At 46.2% G+C, this 23,978-nt stretch overlaps 1 protein-coding gene across 9 annotated transcripts in view; it reads right to left on the bottom strand.

Moving 5' to 3' along the window:
• Positions 1 to 16,972, bottom strand: part of PIK3R5 (phosphoinositide-3-kinase regulatory subunit 5) — an 87,568-nt gene extending 70,596 nt beyond the window's left edge. The window contains exon 1 of one of the 9 annotated variants that reach the window (XM_061391026.1): positions 15,510 to 15,656. In XM_061391026.1, coding sequence (XP_061247010.1) covers positions 15,510 to 15,621 — 112 coding nt within the window. In that variant the 5' untranslated portion in view covers positions 15,622 to 15,656. Of the gene's footprint in view, positions 1 to 11,118; positions 11,476 to 14,829; positions 15,406 to 15,509; positions 15,657 to 16,397 lie in introns of those variants that run through there. The other 8 variants (XM_061391023.1, XM_061391017.1, XM_061391018.1 and 5 more) reach the window with 8 other exon arrangements.
• Positions 16,973 to 23,978: the final 7,006 nt, after the last annotated feature.

Here is a 23,978-nt window from a genome sequence, read left to right on the forward strand (position 1 = left end):
GCTGTCCCAGTTTTGGAGAACTTAACAAAAGTAGAATCTTGGAAACTACAGTCTCAGAGTCTGCCAGCCCCCATGACATCATTCTCTTTATGTTATTAAGAGGTAGTTTGTGAACAACATTCAGGGAAGGATCCAGGGACTACCAGGAGCAAGAATGGATTCACTAAGGGGGTGACTCAAGAAAATGCACAAAAATAGCTTATATGAATTTTAGCAAGTCCTGCTATAGGCTCATAACAGTGCAAAAAAAAAAAAAAAGTGAGCACAATAATCATAAGATAAATGGACTCACCTCTGGCTTCAGAACCTCACCCAAGAGAGCCAAGGGTCTTCATCTGTGGGGTCACCTCTCCTAAAATGCCAGAGAACTCTGCTTTTGGTCCTTTATAGCAGTGGTCCCCAGCCTTTTTGGCTCCAGGGACAATTTTTCCATGGACCAGGAGTGTGTGTGGGGGGATGGTTTCAGGATGATTCAAGTGCGTTACATTTATTGTGTGCTTATTTCTATTATTATTACATCAGCTCCACCTCAGATCATCAGGCATTAGATCCCGGAGGTTGGGGACCCCTTACAGCATGTCATGGTAAAAACTGTGGTAAATATAAACAACATAAAAGTTACCATTTTAACCATTTTAAACTATACAGCTGAATGGCATTTAGTACATTCACATTACTGTGAGACCATCAGCACCATCACCTCCAGAACTTTTTCATCTTCCAAAACTGAAATTCTTTCCCACTGAACACTAGCTACCCACTCCACTCTTTCCCAGCCCCTGATAATCACCATTCTACTTTCTGTCTCTATGAGTTTGACTACACTACGAACTTGTAGTCAGTTCGTAGGTTGAATCAGACAATATTGTCTTTTTCTGATGGGTTTCTTTCACTTAGCATAAAGTCCTCAAGGTTCATCCATATTATAAAATACATCAGAATTTCATTCCTTTTTGAGGCTAAGTACTATTCCATTGTATGTACAGATCTCATTTTGTTTATTCCATCTGTAGACAGACATTCGTGTGGATTCCATCTTTTAGAACAGTATGCCATTTTCTTATTAATGGTTTTCAATAAGGCTTAGAAGGTAGGCTTTTGTACAATTGAAGGGATAAAGAACTTTTATATAACATTGAAGATTCAGAAAGATCTCAAACTAGTAAAGTTCAAACGTGGATAAGACTCATAACTGTCTTTCCATATCCATTCTCCCTTATTCTATAGTAATGTAATTTTTAGAAAATTTAGATTATATTTCCCAGATTCTCTTGTAGCTAATTGTGGCCATTTGACTACATTCTGGCCAATAGAATATAAGTAGATGTTGATAAGTACAATTTCCAAATCATGCTTTTAAAAGGGATAGGCGTGCCTCCTCCTTTCTCTTTCTTCCTTTTGCTAGCTGGAATGCAAATCCAATGGCAATTGCTAAAGCAGCCATCATCACCCTGAGATGAAAGCTACATGTTGGGGAAAACAAAGCAACAAGATAGAAGGAATGTAGGTGATCTATGAAGTCGTTGTGTAAAGACTGGACCCCTTATGCTCAGACTTTTACATGAAGGAGAAATAAAGCTCTATCATGTTTAAGCCACCATCATTTTACATCTCTCTGAAATAACAAAGAAACCAATATACTAACTAATAGTTCAGTCACCACCAAGTTCTCTAGAAGCACAATTGTATTTGTTTGTCCATTACTGTGTCATTTAGATACAGCTGGTGGGATTTTCCCCAAATTTGTAGGCCATGTTGTAAGGTCTGACCTTAAATAGAGACCACACGATGTACCCAAAATTCCCTTATAAAGAGGCACATCATAAAAGCTGAAGTCATCCTCCCGAGAAACAGCCCCTATTTCCCATATAGTGTGCCCACTTCTGTGTATCCCACTCCAAGGGGAGCAGCAGTAATTGAGTTATCTAAAGGTCAGACATTCTTCAGAGCAAATTGGCTTAACTAGCTAGTACTGAAGCAACTCAAGTTGAGAGGGTACTGTTTTGGTAAACGTTTAGAGATAATCTCTTACTGGTGATAAGAAGGTATCCTGAAAAGAAAGTATAGGTGTTACAAAACTCTTCCTCCCTAGACAAGATCGAACAGTTCAGTGAAAAATTATGTCCTCCAAACAAAATCATGGAGATAATACAAAGATCAATGATTTCCGGGGAGTGGGGAAGGAGAAGACTAGACAACGCACCGAGAAATTTTAGGGCATTGACAATACTCTGTATGGGGTGTCCCTGGTTGCTCAGCTGGTAAAGAACCTACCTGCTAGCATGCAGGAGATGCAAGAGATGTGGGTTCAATCCCAGGGTTGGGAAGATCCCCTGGAGAAGAAAATGGCAACCTGTTTCAGTATTCTTGCCTGGGAAATCCCATGGACAGAGGAGCCTGGTGGGCTACAGTCCTTGGGGCCACGGCCACACATGACTGAGCACACATGCACGCATGTAATACTCTGTATAATATTATAATAATAGATATATGTCATTACATTCATAAAATTCATAGAATGTAAAAATATCAAGAGTGAAACCAAAGGTAAACTATAGACTTTGGGTGATTGTGATATGTCAGTGTAGGTGTATCTATTATGGCTGGGATGGGGGAAGGGCTGGGAGTGGGGATAGGAGCTTGAGATTGATATGTACACACTACTATATTTAAAACAGAGAGCTAACCAAGATCTACTGTATAGCATGGGAGCTTGGCTCTATATTCTGTAATAACCTGAATGGGAAAACAGTTTGAAAAAGAATGGATACTTTATGGGTATTACTAAATCACCTTGCTGTATACCTGTAACTAACACATCATTGTTAATCAACTATACTCCAAAATGATACGATGAAAAAAAAAGAAAAAAACTATATTCCAATATAGAATACTGAGTATATTCCATAATGTCTTGAGTATATTCCATAGTGTTCCAATATTCCATAATGTGTTATGAAAAAACCCAAATGAATCTTTTGGCCAACCCAATAAAATTTTTTAAATGTACATTCGTCCTTGGTGTAAAAATATATGTGCCCATCTGGTGAGTGATGTTGATGATGTGCGGGGCAGGGGGTAATATGACAAATCTGTACCTTCCTCTCAGTTTTGTTGTAACCTTAAACTTGTTCTAAAACATTTAATTAACAATAATAACGTTCCCACCTCCATCTACTGAATAGGTCTTAGGAGTAGCAGTCAATGAGAAGTAATCTCATCTTGGAAAATGCTGGGGGGGTGGGGGTAGGGGGAGGAGGAAAACCGGACTCTCTGAGAGGACTGTGCCCTGGACTCAACCATGGTGCTAGCCCAATCCTTCAACATTCCCTCCACAGGAGCCTTGAAGGGAAACCAGTAGAGTTGAGGCTTGGTGCAAGAAGGGGCATTCTCAGCCGCTACATCCATCTCAGGGAGGACGCAGGACCATGACAGCACCTAAAGGAAATGGAAATTGGTGGCATCTCCTTCTGTCTCCATTGCACCCAGTACTTGGCCCAGTATTGAGGGCTTCTTTCTGTCAGTTCCCGCAGGGCCCCGCCATCTTGTTTTTCTAGCCCACTCGAGTGCCTCCTAGAACGACCTCCTCTCCCGACCGCCAAACTTTACCTCCCATGCCTTGGACCTGAGCTCCGCAGCCTCATTCGTTCAGAAATGTTTTTTTTTTTTTTTCTTCATTCCATACAAAGCTCGTCCTCGCTCAACACGACCTCTCGCCTCCCTTCTCAGCCCCACCCCCCAGGCCAACCTCTGCCACTTTCAAGTAGGAGGTTTGAGTATCAGATTCTTAGAGGGCTGTGCGTGCTTGTTTTTCTTCCTTCGCGCTTTACCATAAACCTCCCTGCACAGACCAGTATTATCGCACCGTGATGCGCAGGCTGAGGTGTTGACGGCGCGGGCGTCCCTAGCACCTCTGCCCTGCTGGGGTGCAGCTTCTGTTTTGCATCTTCTCTCTACTGGGTTCAGAGAAAGCAGTCACCAGAGAAAACAGCCACAGGGCATCAGAAGTCACGTGATGGGGTGAACCCCATCCTTGGATTGCCTGCTCACTAGAGAAAGGTCACGGGGTCCCCCCTGTCCCCAGGCCCGAGAGAGCACGAGGTACGTTCCCAGAACTTTCCAGGCGTTTATGTCGGAACCCAGAGACGGGGGCCCTGGACACAAGCCCCTGTTCTTGGGGGTGCTGTGGTGGTGGTTACAGCCTGGTGGGGGGACTGCCCCCTCGGCCCATTTCTCTGGTGGGTGAGGAGAGGGGCGTACTTGCCATGTCGAATGAACTGGGAAGCACTACTGGGAGCTTCTCTCTCCTGGGGAGATCTTTCCACTACTCTCTCCTTCCCCCAGAAAGCCTTCTTCTTCTTCTTCTTTAAATATTAATTTTTTTGGCTATGCTGGGTCTTCGTTTCTGGGCAGGGTCTTTCTCTAGTTGCGGAGAACAGGGGCTACCCTTCGTTGCAGTGGCTTTTCTTCTTGCAGAGCACAGGCTCTAGGCGCACAGGCTCAGTAGTTGTGGCACACAGGCTTAGTTGCTCCAGGGCATGTGGAATCTTCCTGGACCAGGGATCCAACCTGTGTCCCCTGCATTGACAGGCAGATTCTTAACCACTGGATCACCAGAGAAGTCCCAGAAAGCCTTCTTTCCTCTCCAAAGCAGTAAAGAAAAAGAGAACCATCTCCTTGTTTACCCTGCTTGGGCGTGACCAAGGGAATTTCTTTTCCCTCTAAAGGGTTCCACGTTAAACTAGCCGGGCTGTATTTATGAACAATGCTTTAGAAGTTGTAAAGGGCGATGTGCAAATTAATTATCAGTCACATTTAATTTTCTCCCCGTTCAAAAACCTGAGGTCATTCCATGTTGCCCTTGGCTTCCTCGAGGGTCAGCATGGCCAGACACCCCACCTTGGGATGTCTGAAGAATCCCAAGAAATCCTCCAAGCATTTCTTTGCCCCAGTGCCCCTGAAGACACAGCTCCTGATTGCCCCACAGTCAGCCTGGTAGGCGGGACAGGAAGCCCCTCTGCCTTGTAAACACCCATGTTGCAAACAGACACTTCCCCAGGCTCCTCTAAGGCGGGGTCACCAGCTGGGAGTGGCTTGTTTGGGCTTACCAGGGGTGCCCAGCTGCTGTCTTGAATCTGAAATAACTTAGAGGGTGGAACAGTTTCCCAAGGATCAAGGACTTAGCAGTTGGAGTTTCCCAGGGGCTTAACGCGTCTGAACCCCACCTCCCCACCTGTCCCCTCCACCAGCCTGTCTTGCCCATACTGGAGTGCAAAGACCCAGGACTTTGCCCCTTTGAAAGCGGAAAGTGTTAGTTACTCAGTCATGTCTGACTCTTTGTGAGTCCATGTACTGCAGGCCACCAGGCTCCTCTGTCCATGGAATTCTGCAGACAAGAGTACCAGAGTGGGTTGCCATTCTCTTCTCCAGGAGATTTTTCCAACCCAGGTCTCCTGCATTGCAGGCAGATTCTTTATCGTGTGAGCCACCAGGGAAAACCAAAAGGATACCCTTACTTCAGGTGGGACCCACAGAATCCAGGGAGATGCCTGAGAATGCATTCTCAGAGGTTGACTGAATCCCACAAAGCACTCAGATGCCTGATCATCAGCCACCGGGGCTGACCCAGACTTCCTGTGTGCTGGGTGCTCCACCAGGCAAACATTTATTCACCGCACATGAACTGAGCATCACTAGATGCTGGCCCCTCAGTGGGGAGTTGGCGCTGTACAAGATGGTTGGGAAGTTTTCCTCACCGGGAGGAGAAGGGAGAAATAAGAATACCCATCAGGTCTTGGGGAGGAAACTGAGTCAGGCCATCTGGCTGGAGGAGAGAGTGTGGATTCACGGAGAAGATTCTAAGAGCAAGACTTGGCTTTGAAACTCCAAACACAAGACCTTGGACTTTGGACTTTCCCTAGGAGGCAGGTGGCACCAAAGGCTTCTGAGCGTGGTGACAAAAAGAGTTTCATTAGAAGAATCTCCTGGAGGAAGCGAGGAAGACAGCAGGGTCCAGAAGGCCCATAAGCAGGCCTAGGATGCTGGTGACGAAAGCTGAGTTGGGTGACAGAGAGAACTATAGGGAAGTGAAAAGAAGCGAGAACCAAAGGAAGCGCCATCAAAGCTGGCTGGAGAGTAGGGGACAGGAAGAGGGAGGGAGCACTCAGAGGTGACTGCAACGTCTCCACTCCAGACCAGGAGTCTGGTTTCACTAGACATCCCCAAATGGGGAAGTCTGGAGAGGAAGCCTGCGTCGTGGACGAAGAGCTGGGCTCTGGAGTTGTATTGATGTCGAAATGGTAAAATTGACCAGCATGGACTTGGACATGAGGGTCTGGGTGAGGGAGCTAAGCATGACCTGGGACAGCAAGAAGAGGAGTGTGCACAGGAATGCCAGGAGGTGCATATGGTGAGGAAGAAGCTCTAGGTCAGGATGTGTGTGTGTGCTCAGTCGCTCAGTTGTGTCTGATTCTGCGAACCCATGGACTGTAGCCCTCCAGTCTCCTCTGTCCATGGGATTTCCCAGGCAGGAACATTGGAGTGGGTTGCCGTTTCCTTCTCCAGGGGATCTTCCTGATCCAGGGATCGAAACTGCATCTCCTGCATCTCCTGAGCTGGCAGATGGATTCTTTACCACTGAGCCACCTGGGAAGCTCTCTAGCAAGTGGTGCTGGGCATCAAATGCTACAGAAACTGCAAAGAGATGCAAACTAGCAGAAAGCCATTGGAATCTGCCATTACAAGGCCACCAATGACTTCAGAGGAAGACTTCCAGTAGAGAAGCCTGGGTGGAGGGAGGCAGGCCACCACTGTGGTCAGAAGGACTTTAGCCTCTGGGAGTCCTGCCATGACATGGGTAACATGAGGGAAGGAGCGGGTCCCCTCTCTGCTTAGCTCATCAGAGCAGCTCCTATCAGTCTACACTTGGAGAGAAGACTTTGTAAAACTCATAGGATGTCAGAATATAGATACAGCCCCTTGAGCCAAGAGGGAACAGGCTTAGGGAGATGAGCGGCTGAGTGGGGGACAGCTAGGACTAGAGATCTCAGCTCCTACTCCCATTCAGTAGTCTGAATATCACACCACAACCCCCCTGTGTTCACTTAAGCACAATAACAGGCGAAGGAGAGCTCTGAGTTTTGGGTTTTCTCAAAATGAAACTCTCAAGATGTCAGTACAGAAGTGAATGCGAAATGCAAAGGCCCATTAAACGTTGGCTCAAAAACCCCAAGAACAAGAGGCCATTAACTCCCCGCGTGACCTGGAGGTGGATCAGATTGGCACCGAGTTTCTGTGGGACAGCCACAGAGGAAGGTGTCTCTGAAGTAGTCCATTTTATCAGATTGGTTCAGAGGAGCCAAGAACAAGAGACTCCCCCCTGCCCCTCACCCAAAAAAAGTCCATTATCAAGCACAGGAGATGGGCAAGCATCCCTATGTCCAGCTGTGGCTCCAGAGTCTTACCATGCATGGCTCTGGTTTTCTAACCAATACCGAGCTCCTGCTCTGGGAGGACAGGCTCTGAAGACGGGCTGCAGGATTTGTGAGGGAACTGCCCAGCTTTGGGATTTGTTTATTCAAGGCCACTGAATTTCTTAAATTCAAATTATGTTATCAGAACAACCAACTTTTCTACAGCCAGTAAGACACAGTCACCAAGATTTGGAGAGTTAGAGGTGCTTAGAAATGAAGTGATGTGTCTCTATTCTCACAGCTTTCGTTTCTACGTCTGACATGCGTTTTCCTTGAATGTTTCTCCCAATGGGGAACTCACTACCACAAGTCTGCCCATTCCATTGTTATTCTGCTCTGAACTTCTCTAAGCTCTTCCCTGTGGTAAGCTGAGATCTATTTCCTCACAATTCCCTTCATGGGTCCCTTTCCTCCTAGGAGAACGACCTCTACAGGGCAGGTCTTCACCTTTTCCAAAGAATTATGCTTAGTCCCGAAGTAGAGTGTTAGTTGCTCAGTTGTGTCCGACTCTTTGTGACCCCACGGACTGCAGCCTGCCAGGCTCTTCTGTCCATGGGATTTTTCAGGCAAGAATACTGGGTTGCCATTTCCTTCTTCAGGGATTGATCCCATGTCTCCTGCATGGATATGACTTCTCCTTTATGTCCTCTTCATATAGAAAAACATCTCTTCTTCTGTAAACATGCGGTATTGTGCCATCACTACCTTGGTTACCTTTCTCTGGGTATGAGATGGTTTATCAGCGTCCCCACTAAACACAGCACCTGGCCTTGCACCACTCTCCAGATGGATGGAAGCATCTAAGAGTGGAAATGAGCCTTCCCTCAGCTGAAGGGCAGGAAAAGGAGAGACTCACGGGAATCAGTGGAGAATTGTTGAAGGCTCAAGAATCAAAGATGACTCTGAGGTTCCAGCTTGGGAGCACGGAGGTGCTAGGTAAGGAAGAGAGAAGAGGAGAGGAAGGCTTGGGAAATGGGAAACCGAGAATCCAGTAGTGGAGACCTAAGACTAAGCTCTTCTTCCAACTTCCGAGACACAGACCATGCCCTGCTCTGCCAGCTGTCCCCAGAGCGCAGGAGAAGATTCTCATGATCACTCACTCGGTTGTGTCCAACTCTGAGACCCTGTGGACTGTAGCCCGCCAGGTTCCTCTGTCCATGGGATTATCCAGGCAAGAATACTGGAGTGGGTTGCCATTTCCTCTTCCAGAGGATCTTCCCAATCCAGGGATTGAACCCTCATTTGCCTTGGCAAGTGGGTTCTTTACCACCAAGCCACCAGGGAAGCCCCAGGAGAAGATGAAATGCCTCCAAAATCACTTTGCATAAACAGCACATCAAAACATGACAACAGCAGTACAAAAGAGGAGAATATGGGCTGACCTTATCTGTGAGCACGGATGCAAGAATTCTTAAAGGCATAGCAGCAAATCAAACCTAGCACTGTTCTGAAAGAACAAAACTCCTTGACTAAGCAGAGTTCACTCCAAAAGGGCAAGCAAGGCTGAAGAGAAGGAAGTTAATGATGTAACACATCACACAAACCTACCTCAAGGCGAAAGAATACAAGGCTTTCCTAGTGGATGCTTCCAATTGTAACTGGCAAACCTAACTTCCATCTGTGCTTTAACAAATCCTTAGAAATGAGGAATTGAAGAAAACTTCCTTTACACATGGCACTTGACTTCAAGGCATCAGCTCTAAAGAACTACAACCACATCAGAGAAATAAAGGCCCACACTCACGCCAGTCCCTGAGAACAAGGGAGGCCGTGAGAATATTTGCAGCAAAAACACCAGCAGTGGCTGCCTCTCTGCTTCCTGGATCGTCTCTATTCATGAGAATAGCCACCAACATGCACCTTCTCTGGTCTCGTTTCTAGCCTTAAGTCTAGCTCCCTGGCTGGGGGTAGGGGAACCAGAGCAGAGGGCTTCTTTTAAGGATACCACTAGCCAAAGTAAGGGTTTCCCTGGTGGCTCAGCAGTAAAGAACCTACCTGCCAATGCAGGAGGCATGGGTTCGATCCCTGGGTTGGGAAGATCTAGTCTAGTTATTCTTGCCTAGGAAATCCCATGGACAGAGGAGGCTGACGGGCTACAGTACCTGGGGTCGTAGAGTTGGACACGACTTAATGACTAAACAACAACAACTACTAGCTAAAGTGATGTTCTTCAATCATCTTGGAAATGGATTGAATTCAAGATTCAATGATAAACCCAGGAAGCGTGCACACGGCTTGTGAGTGGTCCCCACACCGAGCCCTGAGATCTCCCCAAGGAGAGATCCATCATTCTCACAACAGCTGACTCCTGCATGGAGCCAAAGAAATCAGTGTATAGAAAGTCCTGTTTTCCAGATCAGAGGTTACTCACCTGGGTTCCCTGGTGGACAGCAGAGGTCTGAGAAGACCCAGAGGTTTTCTGCAAAACTTTGAAAGAGCATGCGTGTGCGTGCACACGTGTGCCTTTTGTGGGGAGATGGAGGGGATGATCTATGGCTTTATCAGCTTCTGAAAGAGGCCCATTATCGAGACTGAGTTCGAAAGTCTCCCATAAGAGCAGCAGGTGTAGATGTAATCTCACCCAGAAAATGCACTGAGGAGGAGGGTGGCCTCAGCCAGGCTGCATGGAAGTGGCTGTGGGGAGATTTGCCTGATGAGAGTCAAAACCACCAAGTCACTCAGGAACAAACGCTCAGACCCAAAGGCTAGAGGTACGTCTACAGAGACCTTGGGGTCCTGGGAAGAAAACCTGGAAGGAAGAAGGATGTGGGTGCTGAGAGGATGACTTCGTAGGAAATACACAAAATCTGGGTTGTAAGGACAGCAACTCTGAGAGGGACGGAACGAAAGGCCAACGGTGGTTTTCTGTGGATGGAGGCTCCTTTCGCTATGGATAGCCAATGTGAGAGCAAATGCAAGGGACTCCTGCAAGGAGCCCCTCAGCAGCAAAGGAACGTACTCTCTGGTGATGATCAGTGCAAAAGAAAAGGGAGGCGCCCCCTCATAGTGTTAATGACCTTCATGCGACCTCGGAGGAGGGGGAGAGACAAGGAGAGGGGAGATGGGGCGCAGGGGATGGGTCTCTGGTTTATGCCAGAGTTAACCTCACTTGGTTTTTGTAGGAGAGGAGGCCCCCACACCCCACAGAAATAAAGGAATTCCTGAGAGGGTGCACCCAGAGAGGGCTTAGCACATGTCTGCTCAGTGTTGGGGATCATTTTTATTACCATTGGTATTTTCTTCTATATTGTATCTCTCAATTCTCAACTCAAATGTGACTTCTTCAGGGAAGCCTCTCCTTAATCCTTAAACTATATGGGGTTCCCTTTCCATACTCGCCCGGGACCTCATCATTCTCATGATGGAAATTACACGATAGGTATCTAGTGTCCTGCCCACTAGACTAATTTCCACCAGGGGAGAGGGACTTCCCTGGTGGTCCAGTGGTTAAGAATCTGCATTCCCATGTAGGGGATGTAGGTTTTATCCCTGGTCGGGGAGCTAAGATCCCATATTCCACAGGGTAACTAAGCCCAAGCGCCGCAACCAGAGAAAAGCCCGCAATGAAGACCCAATGCAGCCAAAATGAAAAATTTCCAGGAACGTTATCTGTCTCCCTCACCGTCCTCAGAGCCCCAGCACGTACCTGGCACATGGAAGGTGCTCCGTGCAGAGGTGCTGAGCCAACGAATGGACTGTTGGAGATGAGGAAGGGGCCATATAAAGCATCTGTGCACGCTTCTAGGGAGATGGGGAAACTGACACTTTTGATGTACATGGACTCAACCCAGGGTCACAGGGCTAGAAATAGGGGAATCAGGCAGAAACACAGCCCCCCTGACTCCACAGGAGGCAGAAGCTGCCTTCAGCTGTCACACCCCTGCCCTGCCCCCGACAAGGAAACCACACAGACTCATTTGCCTAGGTCAACAACAACAGCAGCAAGACTCTTGAGGACATGAAAATGAAAAGCACACCACTCCTTCCGGACCCCACCCTTCTGCCCCCCACAACACCCTGTGCTCCGCAGCCCCCTTGGCAGCCCCCACTATTGCTGTTCGTGGATTTCTCAGAAATCCTGGGGAGTCTGATGGTGACAGCTGAACAGCTGTGCTGAGCATCAGAAGGCCCTGGTGAGTCACTGGTCAGACCCTGCAGGCCAGAGGGGCCAGTGCTCCGGGAGGACAAGGAAGGCATGGGGAGGACGGAAGGATGGCGTAGCCAGTGCTGTGGAGTGAAGAGGGGCTTAGGGAAGTCTTCAAAGATGATGAGGTTGAAGCTGGGCATCCAAGGATGAATTCATGGTCTGCCAGGCAGGCAGTGGACAGGAAGGGCAATGTGGTGGGAAGGAGCAGCACGTGCAAAGGTACTGAGGTCTGCCCAAGCTTCAAGAGATGAAGAAGGCAGGGTGACCTGAGCTGGGTGGCGGAGGCCTTGCTAGGCATGCTAAGGGGTATGGACCTTCTCCAGAGGGCCAGGGCAGCTCGGGAGGATTTACAGCTGGAATGTGACCTGTTCAGCTTTGTCGTCTTATATCCCCATGAGAGAAGCTGGACTGGGAGTTGGGGAAAGCTGGAGGCAGGCGTCTCCCACTAAGGACAAACCCTAAAGCTCAAAGCCATGCACCCCAAGTGCTAGATGTGGTAGACTCAAGAAGGACCCAGTGTCTGCTTGGTGCCACTGGTCACCCACTTCTTCCCATTCATCGGCCCTACCCTCCAATCTTGTGCACTTTGCTACAGCTATACCTCACTTATCCGGAAGGCACTTGGCTGATAACCCAACTATCCAGAACCTTCCGGCCACTAGCCTGGAAGCAAACAGAGAAGACCTGTAGATGGCCACATTCAGGCTCCCAGTCAGCCCCACAAGCCATGCCCTCCACACCCACAGGCACAGGCAGAATACCCCTTGGGCTGGGTCATCTCTGGTTATCCACCCAGCCCTGGCGCTTCCTAGCAGTATCATCCTGGTCCTTAGTTTCTTCCTTCATGAAATGTGGATAATAGTTGTAGCAACCTGAGTATGGCAGTGAAGATGAAAAGGAGATGGAGAAATACTTAGCCCACTGCCAAGGACCATGAAATGATAGCTAAAGGGGAAAAGGACAATAAGATGACAAAAATTTTGTCCTGAGCAGACCCAAGGTATGCACAAAATGGCAGGTAGAACCGTTTAATATTTTCAAGGAATTATTAAATCACACACCATGTGCTAGATTTATAAAGGCAAGCAACACATTTTACAAGGATTTCTTTTAAAAACTGGATACCATGAAAAGTTTTGGTGTTTAAAAGGTAGAGCTGGTGGAAAAAGTGATACGTGCCATTTCACTTACAAGAATGATGTGGTTCTGTGTGTACCTCTGTACATCGAAAGCGTTCCCCATATTTGCAAAATACACATCATATTTAACAGAATCGAAAAAGATGCCATCAATTGTAAGATGCACCATTATTTTAGGCTTCCTTAGTCACTCAGTGGTAAAGAATCCTCCTGCAATGCAGGAGATATGGGTTTGATCCCTGGGTCAGGAAGATCCCCTGGACAAGGAAATGACAACCCACTCCAATATTCTTGCCTGGGAAAGTCCTATGGACAGAGGAGCCTGGCGGGTTACAAGAGGTGGAAAATGACTTTGCGACTACACCACCATTATTTTGTGTGCCAGAAAGAAATATTGCCGCCTTTTATAATGGTAAGATGCCATAGATGGTAAGATGATTTCAGAGTTGTTAAAATGTGAAAATGCGTACATCTTCACATCAATGGAATACTCTAATAAGTAATATATGTTTGCTGTGCTGTCTCAGCTTGCCTCTGGATAGAAGTCAGACATAGTCTTTCCTTTGTCCACTCCCCATGCCATCTATGCCAGAACCTCAAACCTCTTCCTTGAACTGATGACAATCACTCCATCTTGCCCCTCTAGATACTTCCTTGCTTAAAAAGCTGATCCAGGCTTTCAGTCTACCCACAGCTGAGCCAAACAAGTCTTCTAGTTCACAGAGGTCCCACAGAAGTCTGGCCAGCTCAGTCCTTTGTGGGTGAGGCTCTCTGAACAAAGACCAAGTCAGCGCTCTTTGAGTGTTCCTCTGAACCCAAGCTGGAGCCTCTAACGTTGGGCTGCCCAGGCAAAGGTGACTGCCTCTCCTTTTTCCGCATCTCTGCCGGAAGGCCAGTGATCAGACTAACCTGGGGCCATGGAGCAGCCTCCAACAGCCAGCCTCCTCCTCCACATTATGACCCCTGTAGTAAACCCAAACACACTGGTCACCCGGTTAGCTTCCGCTTGATTCTTCTCGAAAGAAAAAAAAGCGGGGCGCATGCTGGGGAGAGACAGGCAAAGAGACAGAGGTCTTTCTCTGTCCACTACAGCTTGTAAAGAGAAGACAGTTCTTTATCCCTCACCGAAGAGATTGGCAAGGATCTTAAAACCCTGATGAGGGGCCTTCCCTGGGGTCCAGAGGTTAAGAATCCTCCTCTCAATGCAAGGGATGCGCATTCAATCCCCGGTCAGGGAACTAAGATCCTACAGGTCCCCAGGCAACGGAGCTGCCCCACAACTAGAGAACAGGAGTCCACACAGCAACAAAGAGCCCTCAAAACCAAAATTTAAAAACAACAAACAAAAAACAGTGAGGCCTGGCACACACAGACTCTGCGCTGTCCCCAGAATAACCATCCTGGTTAGTTATTCTTCAAGAAGCAGGGGAGGGTCTTCTGAGCAGGAAGAGAGAGTGGACCATTCAAAACTGTCTTCCGGAGGAGCCACACCGCAGTGTCCCCGCTGAGGAAGCAGGTAAGCCCGAGACACCCACTCCCTTGTTCTGCAAACACCCAGGGCAGCTCCCTGTGCATTCGCCCTGCTCACACTTTCTCATTTGATTTGCTCCCTGAGGTTGCAGGTTAGGGCCCATTTTGCAGACAGGGAAGCAGGCTGGGAGAGGGCAGTGTGATGCTCATGAGGCTCAGGGTCACACAGCTGGGCACAGCTGGAACCCGGGCCTCCTTTCCAAAGCATCCAGGGTTCCCAAGCAATGGCACCAGCCTCATCACTTAACGGATCTTATTCAAATTTTAGAAAGATACAGATTCCAGATTCCACCCTTGGAAAGCTGTACTGTAGGGGGTGCCTGGAGAAGGTGTGTTTTAACAAGTTCTGGGAACCAGTGCCCTTCTGGGTAGTCCCGGGCCAGGAGGAGGGAAGGTGTGGAGGAGAAGGCAGAGTGACCACTGCAGGGAGGGAAAGACGGGGGACCCAGACAGAACCCTGGACGCAGGTAGACCTGGCCCAGTTCCGGCCCTCATTTCGCCCAAACCCACTCCTCCTCTCTGCAAGAGGCTTGTAACTTACTTGATACCACATCCTGCTGCTTTCATCTCGCCTTCCTTTTCCCTCTGAATAATCTCCTTCCTCCTACTGACCTAAAGAACTTTATTTACCCGAGGCCTGGGATGGGCCAGCGCGCACGCGCACGCGCACACCCATGCACACGCGCACACCCATGCACACGCGCACACAGAGTCACGCAGGGATACCGAGAGGGTGTAAACACGGATAAGCTGACAGCGCCAAGAGTGCGCTTCTGGAGAAAAGCAGCCACTGTCTGGGGGCCCACGCTCGCTGGAGGTCCTGGTGGCTGAGGACCCCTGATGCCAAGGCTCCCAGAGAGAGAGCGCTCCCAGACGGGAGAGCAGACTCCTTGACCCGAAGACACAGGGCAGCCTCGAAAGAGGCAGCAGGAGGCTGCGGTCACAGTCGGACCGCACAGACGCCTCCAGCAGTGGCTACTTAGGTAAAGATGGACAGCCGGCATACCCTTCTGTCTGAGATTACTGGGCACGCGTGTGTGCGAGTCGTGTCCCCGGCAATGGGCCCTATTCTCAGAGGCAGAAGACGGCAGGATCTGTCCAGCGCACTGGCTGCAGCCTGTGCTTTCAGGGCGCACCTGTCTCCAAGTGTCCGCGGGCAGCTCTGGCTCTGCCTCAAGCCCCTACGCGTGCACTCCGCGTCCCCGCGCCCCGGCCACACACCTGCAGTCCCCGCTGGGCGCCGAGTCCCTCTCCAGAGGCGACTCCCTGCGACTCCGGGTACCGTCGCGACCACCGCGCCGGAGCTGGGGACCCGCGCGGCGAGTCCCAGCATCGATCGGGGCTCCGCTCAGACGGCGGACTGGGGGCGGGGCCATGCCGGGGCGGGGCGGGGCCATGACAGGGCGGGGCGGGGCAGGCCGCCCAGCCGGACTCTCGCGCCACCTGGTGGCCGGGCGGTGTCGGCCTGGGGCCAGCCTGACCCCAAGCATCCTCGGAGTCCGGCCCGAGCCCACCGCGCGTATGAGGACGCCCAGCTCTGAGCTCCTCTGCCCTCGGAAGGAACAGGTCCTGGCTGAGGGCTGGCCAAGGCCGGAGGGACGCCAGCGACCCTCCCCCACGTCGCCCCCAGGAGTAAGGTGAGGCTTGACCAGGGGGAGCGGAAGCGCGGCTTGGCAGGGCTGGATGGGTGGGCGGAGCGGGCGAGGGGCCTGGGGTGGGGGCTTCGGGGAAGAAGGAAAAAGGGGAAGCTCCGACGAGTTGCTTCCTTCTCGCACTGCGCCCCAGCGCCCCACTTCCTCCTCCTACTTCTATTTTCTACGGGTGCTCTTAACCTTTAAAATGCCTGCACCCCTGCTGTGCACACGGGCCCGCGACCCTCGACCTTCGTCCTTGGGCAGAAATCTTTCCAGAAATACCAGCCCATCCAGACTTTCGGCCCGGCTGCCCCAGCCTCTGGTCTGACTTCCTCACCGTCCATCACCAGTGGCTGTGACTGCAGCCATTTCTCCTGAAGGCGGGGAGGGGTCGTCTCCAGGGTCCAGGCCCTCTTCTGGCGCCCTCCCCGACCCGTTCTCCCCACAGGCCACGCGAGCAGATGTGTTTTTTTACCCAGAGCCTGAAGAACTCTTAGGGATCCCGGAAATCACTGCTCTTCCCCATGCCTCCGTTTCCTCGTTACAAATTAGGAATGAGAAGGTTGGCTGCTGTTGTGCGAGCAGCTCTGGCGACGAAAGAATAGCAGTTTATTTCAGAGGTCACAAAGGGCGAGGCTGGAATTTCCATTTTCACTCTTGAATGGGACTTGTGTCACAATATCTGTTAGAGGCATTCGAAATCCGCCTCAAGATCAGCCGTTAGTGTTGTCAGAAGCCACAGCCCTACCTGAGGCTTTGAGAGATGGGACTGCCAATGATTTTTCTTCTCCTGACTCACTCAATACCAAGAAAAAGCAACTTCCCCAAAAACACAGAAACAGAAAGTACTCGTGAATGAGCACAGAGAACTGGTCCCAGCCACTGTTAGAGACGGGAAGGCGCTCAGAACCTCGAGCACTTCTTCTCTTGCATGGACCACCCAGAGCACCCACCCCCCACCGTTTTACAAACAAGGAACCAGAGCCACAAAGTCTGTGAGAAGACATCCTGGAGGTCTTTCATCTTGAGAAGGGTAAACAAGGACTCTGGTCTCCCCAGTCCTTACTTTTTCCACCACAAAAAAAAAAAAAAAAGAAAAGAAAGAAGGGGGAAGAGGGAGGCAGCCCAGAGGTGGCCAAGTCGGGAGGAAGGGCTGGAAGGGCTCTGGAAGCGGAAAGTTAGTAGCAAGAAAGACACAGCATGAGCGGGATTGACATGGTGGATCCTGAGAGTGCTTTGAAAGCTACAGGAGAAGTTATGGCATCCTTGACTTTTTCCATATCCTTGATGTCCCTGAAACTGGAGGTGGAAGAAAGCTGAAACAGAATTGCCCACTAGGGTTTACTATCAGGGAGCTGGGCATCTCATGAAGCCCACTTGGTCCCATCCCACATCAAGGGGACTTCTGTAGTGGTCCAGTGGTTAAGACTCCTCACTCCCAATACAGGGTACCTGGGTTGGATCCCTGGTCAGGGAACTATATCCTGCATTCCACAACTAAGAATTCCCATGTCACAGCTAAGACCGGGTGCAATCAAATAAATTGAAAAAAAGTGGATCCAGCTCTCCTGTTAACCATCCCCACTCTCCCCCTCAGCTGTCTGTGTCTCCCCACCCCAAGAGGGCAGAACAAGCAGGAGATCTGATCAGCACTTGACAGCTATTGGCCAGGACTTCGAACTACAGCCACCCAGGACTGGAGCAGGGTCAAGAGCTACACAGCTCAGATTCAAGGACAAAACTAGCAAGATGGTGTTGGTTTGCTAGATAGAGTACGGTATTTCATGATAGCATTGTGGGTGCTCTCTGCCTCCTGAAACAAGCCCAATGGACATGTCAGAACCCCACCCCCGCTCCTTTTTCTTTCCCCTACACATCTTTTTCATGTTCTTCTTACTAGTTTTTTAGCTGGTGGCATCTCACATTGTATCTTTTCAACAGGCACAGTTTGTGTATTGAGCATTATAGGAATATTCTTCACTTCCCCTGAGAATTACGTGTGCTTCTGTTTCTCCTGAAGCTCATTTCCCTCTTGGTCTCTTGTTTTTCCGCATTTGCTAGGGACATGATTACACACTTTCACCTAATTCCATTATAAGAAAAATAACTACACAAATATAAAGTCTGGCAACTGACCCTTGACCTTGATGTCTGGGAACAATATGGTATGGAGACAATAGGATGTGAAAAAGATGTAAATGAGGAGTCCTGTACAGTAGCCCCCTCACCCAGGGGGCAACTTTAGCTCACTGTCATCCTATGAGAATGCAGGACTCACATGGTCAGATTTTATCATTTGTAAAGAGAAACCAAAAATTGGAGCTCTTAGTCTGAAACCTCCTGATTTTTAAACGCTGGAAACTAATTTAACACAGTATTTTACACACACACCACCCCACCCTTGCAAGCCAAACCAGACGTGACCTGCCAACTTTCAGTTTGTGACATCTGTTCTATATTATACAGGTGGGAGCTGCACTGTGAGACCTCAGTTATTCCTGTTAATGTGAGCTAATTTGTTCCCACTGACTCAAGAGATACAGTTTACGCAAGGGGCTGGGGGAGGGGGTGTGAATGTTAAGAGTTTATTAATATTGTTCATCATATGAATAGGACACAGGAGAAAAACCACATAATTATCCTAATAAGATGAACCCTGATGAAAACTCTTAGTGACTGGGAATAAAAAGACTTTGTCAAGATGATAAATGTATTTATTTCAATGCAACAGACAATGTGATACCTCAGTGATGACCTGGAATGAATAATATAATCCTTGATAACAAAGACAACCCTATGAAAACAAGGAGCAAAACAAGGATGTCACACTGTGAAGAGTGTGAAATTCAAGGAAAAACAATGAGAAGAAAAATAAATGAGATGTGAATTTGGGAAGGAAGAGACAAGCTTATTATTTGCAAAAGATATGATTGTCTAGCTAAGAACCCATATCTAATGGATTGGGGAATATTTAGAACTTATATGCAAGCATAGTAAAGTAGTTGGACACAAAAATAAATATATGACTTTCAATAGTTTTCTATACAGAGCAGTGACGAAATAGAAAAGAGTTCATTCATCCTAGCAATGAAAAAAGCCTAAGAAAAGGAAATTCAAGGGGCCCAGAATAGCTAAAACTACCGTGAAAAAGAACAAAGTTGGAGGATTCAAGCTCCCTGATTTCAAAACTTACCACAGAGCTATAGATAGATTTATAGGTCGATGGATAAAGTTGAGAATCCAGAAATAAACTCTCACATTTACAATCAATTGATTCTTGTTAATATAGTGGTGAGTATCCCTGCCTGTTACACAGGAGACTAGGATTCGATACCCCAATGGGGAGGCAACACCCTCCTTGGGGCCTCAGTGGTGAAGAACCCACCTACCAATGCAGGAGACATGGTTTCGATCCTTCTGTCAGGAAGATGCCCCGGAGAAGGAAATGGCAACCTAATCCAATATTCTTGCCTGGGAAATCCCATGGGTAGAGGAACCTGGCTAGCTACAGTCCATGGGGTCGCAGATGTGACTTAGCGACTGAGCACACGTGCACGCACTCTTTTTGATGAGGGTGTCAAAACAATTCAAAGAGGGAAAGAATTATTTTCAAAAATGATGCTAAGACAATTGGATAACCATATCCCCCCAAAAAAGAAACTGAATCCCTACTTCCCATTACACATGGAGATTAACTCAAAAAGGAATAGAAAAACTAAATATAAAAGTTAAAGCTATAAAACTCTTAGGAGAAAATATAGGTGTAAATCTTCATGACCTTGGACCTGGCAATGGTTTTTAAGATATAACATAAAAAGGGCAAACAACCAAAGGGAAAAACAGATAAGGCGAATGTCATCAAAATTTAAAACTTTTGTGCTTCAAGGACCCCATCAAGAAATAAAAGACAACCCACAGCATGGGAGAAGATTTTTGCAAATCATATAAATATGATAGAGACTTTAGAATATACAAAGAATTACTATAAATGAATAATAAAAAAAAAGCCAATTGAAAAATGGGCTAAGGATATGATCAGGTATTTCTTCAAACATCTATAAATGACCGACAAGCATACGAAAAAAATGCTCAACATCATTAGTTATCAGAGAAAGGCAAATCAAAACCACAGTGGAAACACCACACCCATTGAATAAAAAGATTATAACAAGTGTCAACAGGAATGTGGAGAATTTGGAGACCTCGTACATACATGAATGCATCTGAGACTTGGACCATAAAGAAGGCTGAGTGGCAAAGAATTCATGCTTTCAAACTGTGGTGTTAGAGAAGACATTTGAGATTCCCTTGGACAGCAAGGAGATCAAACCAGTCAATCCTAAAGGAAATCAGTCCTGAATATGTATTGGAAGGACTGATGGTGAAGCTGAAGCTCCAATACTCTGGCCACCTGATGTGAAGAGCTGACTCACTGGAAAAGACCCTGATGCTGGGAAAGATTGAAAGGAAGAGGAGAAAGGGACAACCCAGGATGAGATGGTTGGATGGCATCACCAACTCAATGGACAGGAGTTTGATCAAGCTCTGGGAGATGGTGAGGGACAGGGAAGCCTGGTGTGCTGCAGTCCCTGGGGTCACAAAGAGTCGGACATGACTGAGGGACTGAAAACAACATGCATACATACACTGCTGATGGGAATGTAGAATGGTGCTGATGCTTTGGAAAACAGTTTGTCAATTCCTCAAAAGGTAAACATAGAGTTACCACGTGTGCCCTTTGTGCTAAGTTGCTTCACTTGTGTCCAACCTTTTGCAACTCTATGGACTGTAGCCTGCCAGGCTTCTTTGTCCAAGTTACCATATGATCCAACAATTTTACTCTTGGGTGTATACCAAAGAGGAGTTAAAACATGTGCACACAAAAACTTACATACAAATATCTATAGCAGCATTATTTATTAGCCAAGAGGTAGAAACAACACAAAAACTGATGAATGGATAATTCCTCAACTGATGAATGGATAAATAACATATTGTATATTCATACCATGTAATATTATTTGACCATAAAGAGAAATGAGGGACTGACATGTTACAGGATGAATGAACCTTGAAAACATCATGCTAGGTGGAAGAAACCAGTTACAAAGTCTTCATACTGTATAATTCCTTTTATGTGAAATGTTCAGAATAAGCAAATCCATACAGACAAAGCAAATTCGTGGTTGCCTAGCACTGGAATATTGGAGGAAAATGGGGAGTGAATGCTAATGGGCATGGGATTTCTTTGTTGTGGTGGGGAAAAAAAAAGTTTAAAAATTGACTGCAGGGAGTTCCCTGGTAGTCCAGTGGCTAAGACTCCACAGTCTGAATGCAGGAGGCCCGAGGTTCAATCCCTGGTCAGGGAACTAGATCCCACAGGCTCCAACTAAGACCTGGCACAGCCTAAATAAATAAATAAGTATTTTTTAAATTCTAAAAAAATTGACTGCAATGGTGATTGTACTAAAAGCCATTCACTTTAAAATGGTGAATGCGAACCATGTCTCAATAAAGTAGTTATTTTTTATTTTTTGGTCATCTCTGTTTTTTTAAACTTTTTATTTTGTATGGAGGTATAGCCAATTAACAATCTTGTGATAGTTTCAAGTGAACAAAAGCTGTTATTTTTTTAAGTGTTAAACTTTATTATGGGATACAAAAGAAGCCTTGATTAATAGAAAAACATTTATGTTCTGGGATTGAAAAATGATATTATAAAAAATATCCATTCTTACCAGTGGAGTATGTAAATGTGATATAGTTTCAATCAAAAGCCAAAGAAAGCTTCTGGTGAGAAGAGGAGAAGGAGATTGATAAAATGACTTTACATTTCGTCGTGAAAAATAATTGTGTGAGGATAGCCAAGAAACTCCCTCAAAAGTTTAGCCATTAAAAAAAGTTTAGTCATGAGGTAGAAGTTTCCATCTGACATACGAAAATGTTCCATGTACCACAGATTGAAAGCATTACATTTCTGGGACTTTGTCTCATAAAAATTATTTTTTTAATTTGAATTTTATTGGCTATAGTTGATTTATAATGTTAGTTTCAGGTGTACAGCAAAGTGATTCAGTTATACATATTCATATATTCATTCTTTTTCAGATTCTTTTCTCATATAGGTTGTCACAAAATATTGATTAGGGTTTTCACAAAAATTCTTGTCCAGTATATGAGAGGGAGTATACATACATACATAGCCTTCCAGATAAAAATGGCAGATGGTACTGATAAAGGAAATAGTCCCTTTCTTTTTAATAATGTAGAACTATTGGATAAAATATAATAGCAAACAATTTAAATACAAAGCCAGACTAAAAACCAATAAAATGAAATCTCCCAGACTGATAAACAGGCAAAAAAATAAACACACACTACAAAAAACAAAAACAGCAAGAAAAAGGAAAAAAGAAACAGAAAAAATGAGACAAACAGAAACCAAGCTAAAATGGTAGAAACAAGCCAAAAGATACCAACAATCATGACGAATGTAAGTGAAAACAATGTGACTATTAATAGAGACTGTTGGATTGGAGAAAATGAAGTCCAATTGCTTGCAGTTTATAAAAAGATCAATGGGGCTAAGTTGATCAGTCAGAAACAAACACAAGTATCTGAAGGAATTTAATATATCGTAAAGAAGATAGGCTCGATCATCCAACAAATAGGCTAGGACAGCCATTAGGAGGAAAAAGACAAGTGTAGTTTCTACCTCAAATCTTATATCCCACCCCTAATTCTGACTAATTTTAGATCCATACGTCCAAGTGAAAATAAGGGAAGTGCAGAAGCAAAAAAGGAAATGTGTATATAACATTGGAATTGTAGCTGGCCTTTTAAAGCATGAGGCCAAAATCAGAAATTATGAAGGAAAAGACTGATTTGTGTATAGAAAAGTAAAATAACTTCTGTCCATGAAAAATCACATAAACATTAAATGAGAAGGGAAATGGTATGCGAAGGCAAAATGTTTGCAATGAGTGTTAAGCATGCCATCCTTAATGTAAAATATATTTTTTACATTAAAAAATACATATCCCAAATAAAAGTGGTCTTAGCAGATCAGACAGTTCACCAAAGATATACAAGTAGCCATAAGCATGTGAGAAATGTTTATAAGGAAAAAATGTAAATTTAAACAGTGAGATATAAACGTCCATCTGACAGCCAGGCAAAGATAAGAGAAATTATATTACCCAGAATTTTCAAACATTTGGAGACCCCAAATTCTCATAAACTCTGACTGTAAGTATATGTTTGGTATTGTGTATGGAAACATATGGGCTTCCCTGGTGTTTCAGACGGTAAAAGTATCCGCCTGCAATGCAGCTCCAGGTTCATTCCCCTGGTCGGGAAGATACCCTGGAGAAGGGAATGGCTACCTACTCCAGTATTCTTGCCTGGAAAATTCCATAAACAGAGGAGCCTGGTGGGCTACAGTTCATGAGGTTGCAAAAGTACTTGTACTTTAAAGAGTATGCAGTAATTCTGAATTAATTCAGTAATTAAATATGCCCAAGAATATTAGTCATCAGTTTGCTTATAAGTATAGCAGTGATAAATTATAAGCAAAACTAGTGTTTAAAAATAGAGAATTCATTTTCAAATATGGTTAGTTTTACAATAGTAAAATATTGTGAGCAATTAAATAATATTTCAAGGACACTTTCATGAAATATTTTTATATAATGCTATTAAAAGTTGAATAGTTTCAAAACAGTACATAACCTATTGAGCTAGAGATTACATTTCTGGGAACCAGGCTTACAAAAATTTTTATGTATGAGAGAGAGAGAGAAGGTGTGTGTGGGTGTACATACATACAAACGGCAGACAGTACTGATAAAGGAAATTGTTCCTCCCTTTTTAATAATGCAGAAATACTGGATAAAATCTAACAGCAAACAATTTAAATACAAAGCCAGACTAAAAACCAATGAAGTGAAATCTCCCAGATGAACAAGCATATAAAAAATAAAACTGACACACACTACAAAAAGCAAACAAGAAACAGCAAGAAAGGGGGACAAAAACAGAAAAAGTGAGACAAATA

This window comes from Bos javanicus, chromosome 19, assembly GCF_032452875.1.
Source record: "Bos javanicus breed banteng chromosome 19, ARS-OSU_banteng_1.0, whole genome shotgun sequence".
Taxonomy (NCBI): Eukaryota; Metazoa; Chordata; class Mammalia; order Artiodactyla; family Bovidae; genus Bos; species Bos javanicus.